Here is a 17,557-nt window from a genome sequence, read left to right as displayed (position 1 = left end):
TGAAGTAGAGGTGATCAGTGTAGCTGATATTCGTTGAGACTGTGTCATTTTTTGGCCCGAAGATGCAGTTAGCTTCGATGTAACTTTCTTTGTAGTCCTCTCGATCGCTGGTCTCTTTTTCTCAGCCATGAGTTCAACTTTCCTAGTTTCAGAAGAGAAAGGTCGAGTGATGATGAGATTAGTAGGTTCGGTGACCAATTTATTGTATTAATTCTGCCACCAATCACGGAAAGTGATCATTTCGTGGGGATGACTTTGAAAGACAAGCGGTTCAAAAGTAGCGCTGATCATATGGAAGTTGTTGTGAAGAATCTAATAAATGCCGACCAATACTACAAAAGAACACTAATGAGGAAGTTGGTTAGAAGTTCTATGAGTGAAAGTGTAAGGAATGCATTGGGCTAAGCAAAATTGACGGGTAAGAAGATTGAGATAGTATTTATCGATCCTTGCCTTAGCATGGACACTAGTTTTCACAGTGCCACAATAGGAGAGGTCTTTGCAAACGAGGTAACTTTTTCAGGCCTAATCTTTGTTCTCGGCTGTGACAATGTTAGTCAATTCAAAGTTCTTTGCGGTGAACCAAGCTAGGACAATTTTTTTATTTTGGAATGGGTAAAAGGAATAATTGGGCATATCGATTTAAAGAGAGAAGAAATAATTCATACATTCTGCAAATGTATGAATGACCCTAGGATAAAGAATATTGCACTAACCGAATGTAGATGAATAAAGATTGGGAGTAGAAGGGTTGCAAGTAAAAGAATAAAAATATTCACAAAGTCACATTTGGAGGAGCCATAGAGGTCCTCTACTATGGTAAAAACTTATGGTTGTTGCTTCATAAATGTCGCGATACAAATGGCCGAATACAAATAGAGTGAGAGCTAGTTGTCGTCCTCGAGCTAATGCCTCAACCAAATAAACATATTGTTCCATGATTTGTATGACATTCATGCTGAGTAAATAACGACATATTGACATCAACAGAAACACTATGTTCCTGATCATTAACTTCAACATTCTTTTTGCGCTGACTGAGCATGAAGTTGAAATACGTTCTTCCATTCTTGTCGGGAAAGATGAAATGGTGTTCATCATCTTGAGCGAAACTCACGTAGCCTGTGTCACCAATAGAAAGAAGATGGGTGAAAGCACAAACATCCATGATTGTAGGGATCATGGGACCACATCCAAAATGGAAGGTGTTGGTCGATCAGCTCCGGAAATTCAAAACTGCTTTAATGAGAAAAGTATATGCTGGATATTCAAAAAGAGAGAACCTAATGCATTCGTAAATTCCGACTTATTTCCATATATCGTCATGTTGTTGAACTATGTGATTATACCATTCTGTCCACCTTTCCATTGGTTTTAGTCAGGATCATGAAGGCACCCATAAGATCTGGGAAATCAAATTAAAGTAATAATTTTTCCTCTGGACAGCTTGGGAAGAACTAATCAATTGTTGAAATTTTCTAGTAAGAGCTGGTCCAAGTGAAAAAAATATTATGTTCTAATTGACAGGGACGTTGAAAATAATATCGTTTATGATAGCAGGAGAGAGGCTGTCTAGATCTCGTATGAGATTTTCCGGATGGAAGGTTGGAGGAGCAAAAGATGAAGAAGCAGCCATGGCAGTGATAGAGATTTTGGAAGAAGAAGAAGATAGTATGAGTGTAAGATGCGTGAAAAAATAAAATCGATTTGAAACTGCGCATTTATCGGTCAGGAACATGCGCATTAATGAAATGATAATCATGACTCCTCATATGATTCGACCGTTCAAAAAAAGTTGTTACATGTCACAATAACAAGTATGTAAAAAGCAAGACCATCATTCAAATTTTCATCTCAGTTGAGTAGGATCAACAAGGAGTTAACAGGTGTAATGAAAAGCCGATCACATTTATTGCAACGACGAACCATTGTTGTTCTCACCTTTTTTTCCCAAAGCAATGTTGCGCCCTATTTTTAACATTCATGGAAGAACCAATTAGGAACGGGCATATGTCATTGGATGAGTAATATACAACACCCATAAGATCTACGAAGATATTTGAGGCACTTTTTGTGGAAATAACAACTAGAGTTGTTAGGGTGATACATGTCATCTGAGGGTAGAACATGGGCAAGAAATTAAAGAAGCCGAACATAGCTAGAAATCAGAGAATCGAAACGTGGTCAAGCGAGAAGAGTGGTTATTGGGACGGACGTCAAGAAGAGAATGAAGAATCTTGAAGGCCAAGGTACTACTGAAGTTGTTGTAACCAATCGAACATGAGAAGAAGCATATAGATTATTGTTTCAAAGAAGTTTATAAATAGCAAAAGAGCACAAGGAAGCAATGTGTCTCGTACCAACTCAATCAAATAAATCAAATTTATCAATTATCCTTTATTTTATTTTTTTTGGTATAATTGGTCTTTTACATTCCTTTGCTTAACCAGTAGCTTAATCGTATACTATGAGTTAGGAGTAGCAGTAACAATAACTATAATCCTCAAGGGTAATCCAATTCTACACTCATGCACAAAACAATATCAATTATAATATAAACAATTCTTCTATCGGAAAGGTGCTTAATATTTATTTCATGCAGTTAACTATAAGTGTCTCTCTTTTGTGTGAGTTTGTCTCCAAAAGTTTTTTCAAACATAAAGCAAGGTGTAACTCATTTTTGGAGGCTTCATACATAAGGCAAGGTGTAACTCATTTTTGGAGGCCGAAGCCTACCCTTCGATAATCCCCTTGTCATGTTAAACAGCTTGTGAGTGGCTGAATAGGGGTAGTCTCCTCATATTTCAGTTGCATACTGTCAAGTATGACATTTCCGCCTATCTTGAAACTTGGGGTCAAAGTTGTTCAGTTGGAATCAAGCAGCATATGTGGTTCTGATACACCCGCAAATATCACACATATCAGAATTTGAAACTGAGAGGCAACATTGAGTTTCTCCCTTATCCTTAGACTCATGTCTATTGTTGTCTTGCAAAACTGATGGACGGAGAGGATTTTCCATGCCCATATCTGTGGGCCCCACGAAGCCTCTGACTGCAGGAACTTCCTGTGCCCGGGACAAAAGGCGATCTGCGTTAGGTGGCTGGACTCTTACTACAGTTCTGCACAATTTAAAGAATGGTGGTGACTCTTCAATTAATGTACATTTCATTATTATCTAGAAGTCCAGACCCAGTCCAGACCCACCATACCTGTGACCCAATAGTAGGTAGAGCATGGACTAAAATTTTCTCTGAAGGGATGATATTGACCGCTTGACTTTCCTTCCATATTTAGACCACCAGGTCTTTTTCAACCTACATTTAATAGTCATTAATTGGATGGTTAGGATTTCTTTGATCAGTCTAATTTTATGATGCATCTTCTACAATGGGACTAACAATTTGGATGGTCTGGATTGTTGTACATCATAACCACGTCACATATAAGGTGGATGGGCACCCACCATTTTTTTGAACTGCACAGAACTAACACAGGAGACTAGATGTGGATTGCCTGCCAAAGTCTTATGCACGAACTTACTTCCCTATTTGGGGTCCACCGTGATGTTTGGGAGAAATCCATCCTGTCCATCCGTTTTTCTAGACTATGTTATGACATGCGCATAAAAATGAGGAAGAGCCAAACTCAAGTGGACCTAACGACAAGAAGTAGTGACGATTGAACCTCCTCCGTTTAAATATTTGTAGGGACACAAGAGGATAATACTAGTGTATTTAGCTCATGCTAACAAGAATGACATTATGAATGGTATGGATGGGTATAAGCATCACAGGGACCCGGATAGTGGATGCAGATTTCCTGCAAAGCCCTTTCACATGAAGTTAGTGCGCTGAAGGATCCTTACTCTTGCTCCGGGACCCGCAGGAGTTTCAACACCAGGTTAAGGGTTCAAGTATCCAAGTATCCACATATAGGTGGTGAAATCTCACAACGGTGTGAGTGTGTGGGGATGTGTGTGCGTGTGTAAAAAAAAAAAAAAGTTAGCGCGCTGAAAACCTATATGCGGCACAACCATGATGTTTTTGAGAAATCCATAATACCGTTGAAACCTTCACATGGTTGACAGTGATGTTTACATGCCATTTATACCGTTGATAACATCATTCTTACTGCGATGAACTGAAAACACAAATATTAGACTGATTCAAAACTTTTGTGGCCCGTGAATATTTAAACTGTATACGCTTCAATCCTCATATTTTCGGCTCACTTGAATATTGGATCTAGCTTAGTTTTGAACTCATGTCTTAAAATGAGCTCACAAAATGGATGGCCGAGGTAATTTCTTGTAAACATGGAGGTGGGCATACCAAGGTAACTTATTAGGGAAGGCTTCTCAGGAAATCCACGTCAGGAGGTTCCAAAGGTGAGCATTCGCTACCCACTGTTTCCTATAGATATGGCCTACTTGAGTTTTGGGTCTACCTCTTGTAAAGTAGAATATCCTGGGAAAAAAAAAAGTTGTAATTGAGTGGATTTCTCACAAACATCATGGTGAGATCCTCCTGGCTTCTTCTCAGGCAATCCACCTCCAAGTGGACGGTCCTACACTTGCAAAGACGAGGTGATCTTCTTGGGCTCTGTTGGGTCCAATATCATGAATGTGTTTTTTCCAGGTGGTTTATCCATCTTTAATTACCTATCATTTTAAGATACGAGGAAAAAAAGAAAAAGAGATGGATCCAAAGCTCAAGTGTACCACACCACGTGGAAAATGTAAAGATTAAATGCCTTCTATTGAAAATTTCTTTGGGGCTATAACTTTACGAACATTTAAAATAAATAAATATTATTTTGAGTCTTAAGGTGCAGTCATATATCACCCCTGCTTCCGGTGGACCTGCCCCTTTTGGACACATGCTTGAAATGAGTAGGCTGAGTAGATTTTATATATATATATATATAGAGAGAGAGAGAGAGAGAGAGAGAGAGAGAGAGAGAGAGAGAGAGAGAGAGAGAGAGAGAGAGAGAGAGAGAGAGAACTGGTCTCCTGCGAACCAGTCTTTCACACATTATCTCCGTACGGTCTTAATGTGTGGCTATCTAAAGTGGGCTCTACGGTGATGTTGGATCACAAAATGAGTTCCATATGACTTCAAAATTTAGTCTCACCTGTGATTTAGTTTGGCCATTCAAAGGAAATTAGGTAATCCTAAGCGTGGCTGCCGTCCCTTTGAGGATAAAGTCACATTTTCAAAACAATTAGCTAAAATTTCTTCATCATCAATGCCTTTGTTTTGTAGTCCAGTTCAATTCAGCCGTGCACGACCCACCTTGATATGTGTTAAATATCCACTCCTTTTCTCCCACTCATTTCAGTGCATTGCCAAAAAATTAACCAGATCCAAATTTTACTGGTACCATACCATAGGAAACAGTAGTGATTGAACTCCAGCCATTGAAAACTTCCTAGGGCCCATCTTAACCATACATCAAAACCAATAGATGCCACACTATATATATATATATATATAGAGGAAAAGGTTCTATGCCGTCTTCCCATGAGGTCGAGCTATGTGGGCCTCACCATGATGCTTGCCGAACATTAACACCGTGCATTTGATGGGTCCCCTTTAAATTATAGGATATGCCAAAAATCAGCTGTATACTGAACTCAGGTGGGCCATACCATTTAAAATCATGTGAAGACATGCCTAAAACATATAAAAGCACTTGGTGGGGCCCACATGAAATTTGGATTCGTCTGAAACTTGGTTTGACCGTTCATCCAAGTGGGACACACATAATGGATGGACTGGATTTGTGAACCACATCTCGGTGGGCCCAACAAATGATTATGAATGTTTTAATGGAGGGTAACCCCTCTCAACTTTTGTATGTGGTGTGGCCCACAAAAGTCAGGATTGACTTGATTTTCAAGCCCTAGACCCACCATATGGAATAGTGCATCTGACTGATGCGCAGGTGAACATTGGGTCATCGTGCGTGTTTGTGAGAGATATATAGCCCCTGACATCACCAACTACGTCCTGGCAGGGGTGGGAGGCAATCCGCGTCCCTCTGGATTCCAGCCCAATTCTCTCTTCTGATTGGTCCACTTGTAAAGCCTGGCTTATCTCACATGAACGAAGGTTGCCTCGGAAGCTAAGTGGGGCCCACTGCGTGGATTACGAAGATTCCCGCCAATCAGTTTTGCCAGCTCATGTTGGAATGTGAGACAAAAAGTAAAATGAATCCAAAGCTAAGTGGGCCACACAACCGAAAATAGTTGGAACGTCCTCCCCTGTAATATTCATGGCCACAAAAGTTTTGTATGAGTTATATATATATATATATATATATATATATATATATATGTGTGTGTGTGTGTGTGTGTGTGTGTGGGCGCGCGCGCTCGCAGGCGCGCGCCCGGACTTATGTAGGCCACACCACATACAAAAGTTGAGAGGGGTTTTCTTCCCATTAAAATTTTCATAATCATTTTTTGGGCCCACCGAAATGTGGTTCACAAATCCAGCCCATCCATTATGTGTGTCCCACTTGGATGAGGGGTCATAGCAAGTTTCAGAAGTATCCAAATTTCATGTGGGCTCCACAAGGTGCTTTTATATAGTTTAGGTATGTCTTCACATGATTTTAGATGGTATGGCCCACCCAAATTCCATATACAGCTGATTTTTGGATATCCAATAATTTAAAGGGGACCCATCAAATGCACGGTATTGATATTCGACACACATCATGGTGGGGCCCACACAGCTTAACCTCATGGTACCACATAGAACCATTTCCGTGTGTGTGTGTGTTTTTATTTCATTCCACTGGGAATGACCTTATGAATGGTTTGGATGGCACAAAAATATCAAGGTGGAGTCAATAAAGTTTCAATGGAAGGCATTGCCCTCCATACGTTTTCCTACAGTGCAGCCCACTTGAGTTTCGGGCTTATTTCTTCAAATGAGCTGGATAAACAGATGAATGAGACGGACATCTAACAAACATCACGGTCGACCTCACGTAGCTTTATCCAAGAATCGTGTCTCCCAGGCAACCCTCATCCATCCCCCATGCCTATGGTTTTGCTGGAGGACGCCAATTGCCTCCACCCCTGTTGCAGGAATTTCCTACAACACTAAGATTTATGGGCCCATCATGATGACTGTGTTATATCCATTCGGTCCATTCATCCATGTTACGGTCTGATCTTAGATCTGTCATATTCAAAACTCAAGTGGGCCACGTCACAAGAAATAATGGGGATTGAACACCCACCATCCAAGCATTCTTGGGGCCAAAGAAATTTTAAATCTTTCTGATATTTGTGCCTTCCCTTCATGTGGGGACCACCTCATGAGCCAGTTAGATAGCATATAAACATCACAGTGGGCCTTAGGAAAGTTTGATTGCTTGTGTTTCCATCACCACTGTTTCATGTGGTGTGGTCCACTTGAGTTTTCAATCCAAATAATTTTTATGATAATGCCCTAAAATGGTATCGCCCAGCAGATGGAGGGAGTAGATACACAAACATTCTTGTAATTTGAGCTGGGCATCGGACTGAGTCGGATTAGATTGGGTCTAACTCGATTCCGTTCGAAATCTACATGGGCTGACCCAAACTCGTCCAATCTGAAACCGAGTCCGGGACATCTGACTTGAACCGATCCGATGCACGGTTGGTCTGACCCGAACCGAGTTTGACTCGGTTAAGGAAACCGAGTCGGATCGGGTTGAGTCTGTAGGTCAAACTATGAGGTATGTGTTATATCCAAACCGTCCATCCATTTGGAGAGTTCGTCTTAAGGCTTAAGCCCATCAGGACCATGGGTGAATGCATGTGGTTGAACCCAAATCATATCTGGGTTCTTGTTGACAACAGAGTGATCGAGTTGCCAGCGCAATTGGATTTTGATGACAGTCCAGCGCTGAGATGGGATGACCTTTGGCAGATGAGGGAACCCCCCTCTCTTTCTGCAGAGGTAGAAGCTAGTCCAGAGAGGCATGATGAAGCATGGCCTCAATACTCATGAGGAGCACCGGAACTTTTACGCTCTCCATTAGCTGGAGATAATGATGGTGGCGTCAGGGCTCTGGGCTCTAGACAGGTACATGGCACCTCTGTAGGCAAGATAGTCAGATCTTAGAGCCCAAGACAAGCACGCATCTCTCATTCCGATTTTCCTTTCGCAAAGGCGCCCACGTTTCTGGCTGAGATTGAAACACGTCATGCCGCCCTTCAACTACCCTCGATTCTGGTAAGGCAACCTCCTTTCCTCGACGGTATGACGCATGGTAGGATCAAAATAAAGGCAGATGGTATGGATAGCCACCCCGTATCGAGGCTACTTCCCGAGCCGATCCATATGTTTCAGATGAACCCTTAGCCAATAGACTTTTATGGCCCCACCAAAACCTCTAATCGCAGCCATCGATCTAAATCTCTCTCTCATTTCAACGCAACGTACCAATTCCTTTTATCCTCCTCTAAAGGGTGCCTCTGTAACAACTCATGCCCACACTGTATGATATTGTCCGCTCTGGGCACAGCCCGCACGGTTTTGTTCTTGGAAAACTTCCCCAAAAGGCCTCATGCAGTATAGGGTGACAACTCCACATATAACTACCATTACTTCAGACGACACTTTCGATGTGGAACAAAGTTTCACCTTCACTGTGTGCACAGTAGCCTGCCAGCCACACATTAGCCTGCCAGCCATCTTGGGGCCCGCCCACATGTAGCCACAGTGACGGGGCGTTATAGCCTCGATCCCTTATTCCTCTCCTCCTGTAGCTGTCTTCCAAGACCATGGGTGGATGTGTAGTCGAGATCGGAGTTACTCCAACCTAGAAGTCGTTCCTTTTGGTCTTGTTCCTGATGGGAACGCTATTGACGATGTATCATGTTCTCATTTGTAGTCGAGACCATGGGTGAATGCATGTGGTTTATCCACACCGTCCATTTGTTTTTCCATATCATTTTAGTGGTTGAACACAAAATTGATGCATATCCAAAGCTCAAGTGGACCATATCACAGGAAAAAGTAAAAGTATTGATAAGAATCACTCCGAATCGGGTTGGATCAGATCGGTCCGGATTGATCACGACCCGATCTCAATCCAAAAAACTATTGGATCTGAATGGCCCTACTCGATCCGCACTGATTCAAGCTGTCGGTTCGGTTCAGAACGGGTCGGATCGAATCCACTAGATGGGGTCAGACATGCCCAACTCTACCTGTAATCCGACGTCAATCTTTTTATACGTGGCCCACAAATATATGTTAAATAAAAACACATCTGTTAATATTTTAATTAAGAGAAGACCAATAACTAAATGTTTTCGAGATTCAACAAGGAGACTTCTCTATCCTTAATCTATTATGGGCCCCAGCCAATTAACGGTTTGGATCCCAAACAATGATGCCGGCTATAAGGAGTCGTGTCTCTTACCGAGCGATTAACTTCCTAAGGAAGAAACTTAGACTTATATATCCTTAATATACTGTGGGGCCCAGTCAATCAACGGTTTGGATCCCCATGCCGGCTATAAGGAGTCATGTCTCTTAACGAACAATTAACTTGCGAATGAAGAAACGAAGTCGCCAGCTTTCCTAAAAGCGTTTCCAGACCCAGGTCCTCGCAAGTGGGAAGGAATTACGTGTTACCCGGATAAAACGTCAGTGGGTATTTCCATGACCATGGGGCCCACCTTGATGTATTTTTTTTTATATCCATACTGTCCATTAGTTTTTACATATCATTTTTGACTGTTGATCAAAAAATGAAGCAGGCCCAAATCTAAAATGAGCCACACCACAGGAAATGAATACTCATCGTTAAAAACTTTTCGAGGGCCACAAAAGTTTTGGATCAAGAGGATATTTGTGTTTTTCCTTCAACCATGTCCGTGAGACCTTATCAACAGGTTGGATGGAAATAAACATTACAGTGGGACCTAGGACGTTTTTAACGGTCGGTGTTCAATGAGAACTGTTTCATGTGGACGGCGTGGATGTACAACACAAACATCAAAGTAGGCCCCACAATGAGGACAACACCTACTAGCGTGTTACTCGGGTGCCACGTAATCCGCCTCTTTATCGGGAATAATGGCCCCACCTTGATTGTAAATTAGGATCTTAGTACGTACACCCAGATCCATAGCTCATCTGGCAGACTGAGTAGAGATACCTCGTTTCAACACTTGAGGTCTTGGTATCGGTCCTCAGAGCGGGGGTGGCTAACAAGAGAGTGCATACTGACATGGGTGTGTACTAACAAGCCAACCAAAAAAAACAAAAAAAAAACCTCTTCCCACGGGAGAGCATCCATGAAGGGATCCCATCCCCCGATCACCAAACATGGACCCCACTCCTACAAACTCAGGGCTCTGACTTCGTACAGAAAGGATCTTCGATTTAACAATCCTGTCCGTCCAATCTCTTGCCCTTTTGAGTTCAGCAAGGACCATTGCTACACTTCTCAACTGTCTATGTACAAACCCTGGGACTAAAGAATAAGATGCCCATTTGGAAAATTTTTGTATCCTGCACAATCCTAAATTGTGGGTTCACTAGTATGAACGGTCTAGATCATCAATTTCTGCCAACCTACCTTTAACTCAAAACCCGAGGATATATATACATATCCTTGTGCCGAGGGTCAAACCACTGACTCGTCCGACTCAAGTACTAACTACGAGTCAACCCAAAATATGCCTGACTCGGTCCAGACTCGACTCAGAACCGAACAAGTCCATCCGAGTCAAATAATAATAAAATAAAAGCATATTTCTACAATTTCATGGAAATAGAGGCGTAGACGGTCACGAGTCAACTTCTTATCTTGACCAGTAATCAAACCCCGACCTCAGGTAATAAACGAAAATTATTTGGTCTTACGCGAATCCTCGGGTCTTCGTTTTATCTCATAGTGACCCTTCTGTACCCGTTTTTAGCTGTCATCTGAACCATCTACTTGTAGGCCCCAAATTGTAGGGTTCTGATTGTCCGGTGCGTAGTTGATCAACTGTGGGGACAACAGAACAACCGCAGGGATCAGTTTACCGTATTTCCCACTAGCAATGGACAACTGAACCATGGGCCCCACGAGGAATTGCATCATCCACACCCTTTCTGACAATTGGGCCCATCATAAAATCCCCAGCTGCTGATATTTGGGATTCATTCTTATGAATTGCACCGTTCTCATCAACTGTTTATTTTTATACCCAATTCAAAAGTTTAATATCTTTTGGACGGATGAGATTTTTTGGCCAAAATCCATTCATGTTCTTATGCGACAAACCAACGGTCTAGATTTTCAAAAAACGGGCCCCACTTTCCAGAATTGAAAGCGGGTGTATACCCTCCAGAGACGGGCAATTGTATCATACATTGCCTATGGGCCCCACTTGTTGGGACCAAAAAAACCAAGGACTGTATACACATCCTACGCCCCAGGTTCATAGAATTCCCCTCCTCAGCTGAAAGGAACTCTTCCCTCCATCCCACTCTATTTAAACCCCTCACCAAACTCGCTCAAACAAAGCAGAGCTTATTCCTCTCTTCCTAAATCCCAATCTTTCCAACTTACAATCCATTTCCTTCCAAACATGCCAGTCAAAATCCCAAACACCCTCTCCATTCTCCACTCCTTCAAATCCTCATTTTCCACCATCTCCTCTCCCTCCTCTCCCTCCTTTCCCTCTTCTACTTCTTCTTCCCCAAAATGCCCCTCCACCCCACACAAATCCCCATCCACTCCTCCCCATCCTCACCACACACTCTCCCAATCCATGATGGAGGAGAACATCGCAGCCGCCGAATCGGTGATCGCCAAACACGCCGCGGACCCCACCCCATTCTACGGCGATCACCACGAGGGACGGGAATTCCTCCAGGCCATCAAAAAACTCCAGGATTCCATGCTCTTCTTCGTCTCCAAATCAAACTCAAATTCAAACTCCGACAACAATCTGGTGCGTGCCCAAACCCTCATGCAGACTGCCATGGACCGCCTCGGCCGGGAATTCTACCATATCATGTCCGTTAATCGCGACAACCTGGATCCCGAATCAATATCCGGCCGCTCATCGATAAGATGGATCGGATCGGACTCTGATTACTCCGACACAGGCTCTGATGAGGACTCCCTCGCTACCCGCGAATCGATCCAACAAAACGAACGGCTCTCGTCGCCCGCAATGTTAGACATCCAATCAATTGCCGAATGCATGATCTCATCTGGTTATGGAAAGGAATGTCTCAAAATCTACAAAACTCTGCGGAAATCGATCATCGATGAAGGGCTCTATACGCTCCGATTCGAACGATCGGGCCCACATCAAACCCACAAGCTCAATTGGGATATCGCCGAGCCCAAGATCAAAATCTGGTTGAATTCATCGAAAATCGCCGTTAAAACACTCTTCTCCGGTGAGCGGATTCTCTGCGATCACGTCTTCGCGGCCTCTGGTGCGATCAAAGAAACCTGCTTTGCTGAAATTGTGAAAGATGCTGCCGTCGATCTGTTCGCATTCCCAGAATCCGTCGCGACGAAATGTAAGAAATTGCCGGAGAAGATATTCCCAATCCTAGGTCTCTGCGACACCCTCTCCGAACTCATTCCCGACATCGAATCGATCTTCTCCTACGAATCAACATCCACCGTCCGTTCGCAAGCTGCCACCGCAGTTGCCAAGCTCGGCGATGTGATCCGTACCATGATACGCGATTTCGAATCAGCACTTCAGAAGGACAATTGCCGATTGCCGGTCCCGGGCGGCGGAATCCATCCGCTCACCCACAACGTCATGAACTACGTCTGCGCACTCGTCGACTACAGCGGAACTATCGTTGAAGTATATTCAAATCAGCCATTACCAGTACAATCGCCACTACCGGAGCTTCTAATTGAGAATTCACCCACAGCGGAAAACTCGTTGTCCTCGATCACCGTCCTATTCGCATGGCTGATACTAGTCCTCCTCTGTAAGCTCGACGGAAAGGCCAAGCTCTACAAGGACGTCGGTCTATCGTATCTCTTCCTGGCGAATAATCTCCACTACATCGTCACCAAAATCCGATCGTCCAATCTTCGTTATGTCCTCGGCAACGATTGGATCTCAAAGCACGACGCGAAGCTCCACCTGTACGTGGCGAGCTACGAAAACACCACGTGGGGTAAGGCGGTGGCGTCGTTGCAGGAGGATCCAACGGTCGTGATCGAGCGGGACGCGGCAATGGAGGTGTTCCAGAGATTCAATCACGCCTTTTGGGCCGTATACCGGGCCCAGACAGAGTGGGTGGTGCCGGATGGGAGTATGAGAGAAGAGATGAAAGTTTCGGTGAAGAAGAAGATTTTAACGGCGTATCGGGCATTTTACTGGAAGTATCGGGTTATGGTGGGCCATGAAAAGGATACGGATATCATTGTTCCAGACCATTTGGAGACCTACCTATCGGAACTGTTTTACTCGTCGAGCCTTTCGGGTCCGGGATGCAAAGGTTACTCAGGGGTTTGACACGTGTAGAATATCTAGGCTGTTCATCAGCCCGGGCCCACTATGTATGTGCCCTGTTCAAAAGTTAGGCGAGTCTGCTTATCATGTGGGCAAACATGGTGCAACCAGGGGCCCACCTGATGAACGGACTCGATTGATTTTTGGGGTAGGGAAACATGTCCGGTGGGGTTCGTAGAGGGATGTGTGGCTGTGAGTAGGATTCTTATGTTACTCGAGCCAGTGGCCTTAGTGATGCTCGTGCGCAATAGTAAAAGGTTAGTGAGTTAGTATAGTTGACTCGGCCGAGTCACCGAGTTTCTAGAGTTTTGAGTTTTTACGGATTGTGAAGATACTGGGAAATAATGATAAATATCAGACTATGTGAGGCCTGTTTAGGTGCCACTTAAAAATGAGTTTGTTAACTATTATTTCTTTTATCTCAATTATGTATTGAATTACTTTTACTACAAATTAAAAATATAATTAATAATTATAAGGGTGCATTTGGTTGCACCAAATATTATGAAATTTCATTATTAAGGAGTTTAATTAGTGCAATTATAATGAAATATCATGATATTTGATGCAACCAAACACTATTGTTTATTGGACAGGGCAGTTCATGGACAGACCCGGATATAAAAGCAATTCACTTGTGTGTTAAAGTCATGCAGCTACCTGTGTGGGGCCACCACTTTATTAGCAGACCATCTAGGCCACTCATTAAATGAACCCCACATCCGGTCCAATTTCTTTCAATCTTCACCGTCTATATTATCATAATCGGATCTTATTTTGACTGTCAAAGGACAGGTTTGGGCTGGGTACGTAGTACCTGTACTGAGCTGATTGGGTTTAAATCTCATGGGCACATCTTTTTGGGTCAAGTCTCATTCTTAGGACCCAGACAAGATCGACTCCAGCTTTCCGTTTATTCTTTGGATTTATATTCTCTTTCTATAAAAATGGATGACCCTCTGCGCTCTTACGTGAACACATTTGCACATTTTCACGGATCGTGGGCACAAAATTCAAACAGTCCATGTGATGTGGCACCTCATGAAAATTTTAGGGAATCCAAAACGTTGGTGGGTCATGGAAAAGAGATAAGCAAATCAAGGGAGATAACTTTTTCATTTTGCCATGGCCTACCAAAGTTTTAGATCAGGTTGAAAGTTGGGCATGGTTTTACAGGGTGATGCATAACGTACAATGCATCTTGTAGAAGGTTCAGATTTTATGTTCACACGACGGAACAAAAAGTGATCATTAAGTTTTAATGAGAACTGGTGTCTAACTTAGCATTTCATTATATAGAGAGAGAAATGCTCACACACTAGTTAGACCGTCCAACTACTTACCTTAAATATGAAGAAAATTTAATATCAAAAAATGTTCTCCATGAAAGTTATTTCAAGAAGGAAAATGAATGGTTGGCTTAGGTAAGCCCCACTATGGCATTAATGTGAAACCCACCCAACCATTGCATGACCACATGATTGGAAATAATATAGATAAAACAGCTCACCCTCTCAACTGTTTCCCTTGGTGTGGCCCAGTTGAATTGTGTATGAGCATGTTGTTTTAGTTTTGGGCCACTATTTTGCCTTGGCATCTAATGGTTCAAGTAGATTTCACATGATCATCATGGCGGGCTATGTAGAAAATCAAGGGCAAGTGTCTCTCCCAATCTTTTCATTAGTATGGCCCACTTGAACCATGTATCAGCATGATTTTTTGGGTCTGAGCCCAACATAAGACTACACATCTAGGGCCTATTTGGCCAGGTAGATTGAGCAAGATTAGGAGGGATGGGATCAATTTTAAGGTAATTATGGTGATGTCAGTGGATTGTTGTAAGATCCATGGTATTGCCTAATCTCGGGACACGTTCACCGCGCATGTTTGGGACGTCAGGCATATCCTGTGGGACGTCTGGCATATCCCGAGATCACGAAAGTGAGTCGTTTGGTTGTGGCGTAGAATTGCATGAATCCCTAGGTTTAAGTGGTTCCACCCGTTTGGATTACTATCAACATCCCAGTATTTGAAATCGGATTGGCTATTCCCTTTGCTTCCAGCCAATGGCTGGTGGTCGATGCTCTGTGGGGCCCATCATGAAATATGTGTTTCATCCATGCCATCCCTCTATTTTTCTAGATCATTTTATGCTATGAGACTAGAACCGAGGTATATTCCAATCTCAAGTGGACCACATTACAGGAATTAGTGTTGAATGAACTTCGATCATTAAAAATTGTTTTGGGGGCTATAAAAGTTTTAGATCAAGCTGATCTTTGTTTTTTCCCTTCATATGGGTCTGAATTACCTAATCAACAGATTGGATGTCCAATAAACAGTACAATGGGTCGTAGGAGGATTTCAATAGTGGATATCCAATCACAATTGCTTTTCCTGTGGTTTGGTCCAACTGAGATTTATATTCCTATCATTTTTGGGATTAAGCCCTAAAATGATCTGTAAAAATGGATGAACGGAATGGATGAAGAAAATACATCATGATGAGGCCCATAGAGCACCGACGACCAGCCACGGGGGTGGTGGCAGGGGGAGTAGCCAATCCGTTCCCCCAGGATTTTCGTTAGCTTGAACAGAATTCCAACCGGTGCACAATCCATGTTGTGCTTAGGTCCAGCAACTGAAAATCGGGTCTCCAATGGACCACACCATCTGAAAGAGTGTCATCCAAACCGTCCAATATATTAGATGCAAGGAGGACTTGGCATCTTACAAGTAAATGAATGTGGTCCAGATATCCAGTGGACCACACCATTCTCAATATGGGTCATTCTAATCATATGCAAGTGTAACATGTCCAACAAAAGAGTGGCACACCACGTGAAGATTGCTTAATCTGGGTCTTCCAATCTAAGTGCCCAGTCCAAATCCCAGGAAGAGTTAGGCAAAAAACATGTGTTGTCCAAATATTTAGTGGACCACACCAAATGATTCTGCCACCCCAACATTAGTGTATCAGGTCCACATATCCAGTGGACCACACTATTTGACAGTGGTTGTAGACAAAATTATCGATAAGGTGAAGCAGTCGATAATATACAGGTGACCAAGGCAATTGTCAGTAGCTGATGGTCCCCAAATCAGCAAAACCATACAATCATAGTTCAAAAAAATAATTTTCATTCAGTTACATAACCTCATATACCTAGAATTTAAAATTAATAAGTAACGCAAAGAAAAGAACAATAATGGTAATCAGAAGTGCACAGAATCTCTTCCCAAATGATGGGGTAGGATCATCAGTCGTCGTGGCCCTAGAAACCATGGCCTGGGTTGTTTTTTCGATAAATGAAGTTGACGAATGATGGATGTTAACCTCGTCTGAAAATGCACCGACATGAACCGCATGAGATTCTGTGGCAGGTCTCGACTGTGCACTGGTACCACCGAAGTGACCCTCCCATCATGCAACAGCTTCCCTCCAATTCTTGAAAGCCCGGTGTCTCCCTCTTTTGTATCCCTCGACCTCCAACCTAGCATCGTCTTATGTCAGATAAATGCCCAGTCGACAACCCACGAGTACAACATAGTACTTCTCTTTTGCCATCTACATTGACATGTCCATTATTGGCATGAGATTCGTGTATTGGAGTATGATCGCGTTTAAAAGATATGCGATATTGTCGCAGAAAAAAAAAATGCATTGAAATGATCTGAATTTAAAATTTTGTTAGTACGTACCCTTTTGCCAAATGAAGTATGTGGCCCTATTTATCCTAATGTGCACACAACAAGCATGTGAAATCACATATATTAAATATATTAAAGCACAAAAGGTCCAGTATTGCCACATTATTTAAATTGGTATATACTGTATACCAATTATATCAATCCAAAAAAGAAAAAAAAATCATCATCAGTGAATAAAAAAGTTATTACATGCCCACAAAGAAACAGATCAATAGAACTAGGGACCAATCCTTGTCAGACCGACCTAACACCTGCATCACTAAAGTTATCGCGGAGTGTTTTCTTCAACCACTTGACACGTCACTCAAGTCGAAGACTGACAAAGAACGATGTCAGCTT

General features: G+C 42.7%; 1 protein-coding gene across 1 annotated transcript in view; it reads left to right on the top strand.

Moving 5' to 3' along the window:
• Positions 1-11,526: 11,526 nt before the first annotated feature.
• LOC131243569 (exocyst complex component EXO70H1-like) overlaps positions 11,527-17,557 on the top strand; it is a 42,261-nt gene continuing 36,230 nt past the window's right edge. Inside the window, exon 1 of the mRNA XM_058243025.1 lies at positions 11,527-13,812. Within this exon, the coding sequence (XP_058099008.1) occupies positions 11,600-13,510 (1,911 nt within the window). The 5' untranslated portion in view covers positions 11,527-11,599 and the 3' untranslated portion in view covers positions 13,511-13,812. The remainder of the gene's footprint in view (positions 13,813-17,557) is intronic.

This window comes from Magnolia sinica, chromosome 4 (genome assembly GCF_029962835.1).
Source record: "Magnolia sinica isolate HGM2019 chromosome 4, MsV1, whole genome shotgun sequence".
NCBI lineage: Eukaryota > Viridiplantae > Streptophyta > Magnoliopsida > Magnoliales > Magnoliaceae > Magnolia > Magnolia sinica.
The sequence above is the reverse complement of the archived record's forward strand: the minus strand, read 5'-3'. Positions and strand labels throughout refer to the sequence as shown.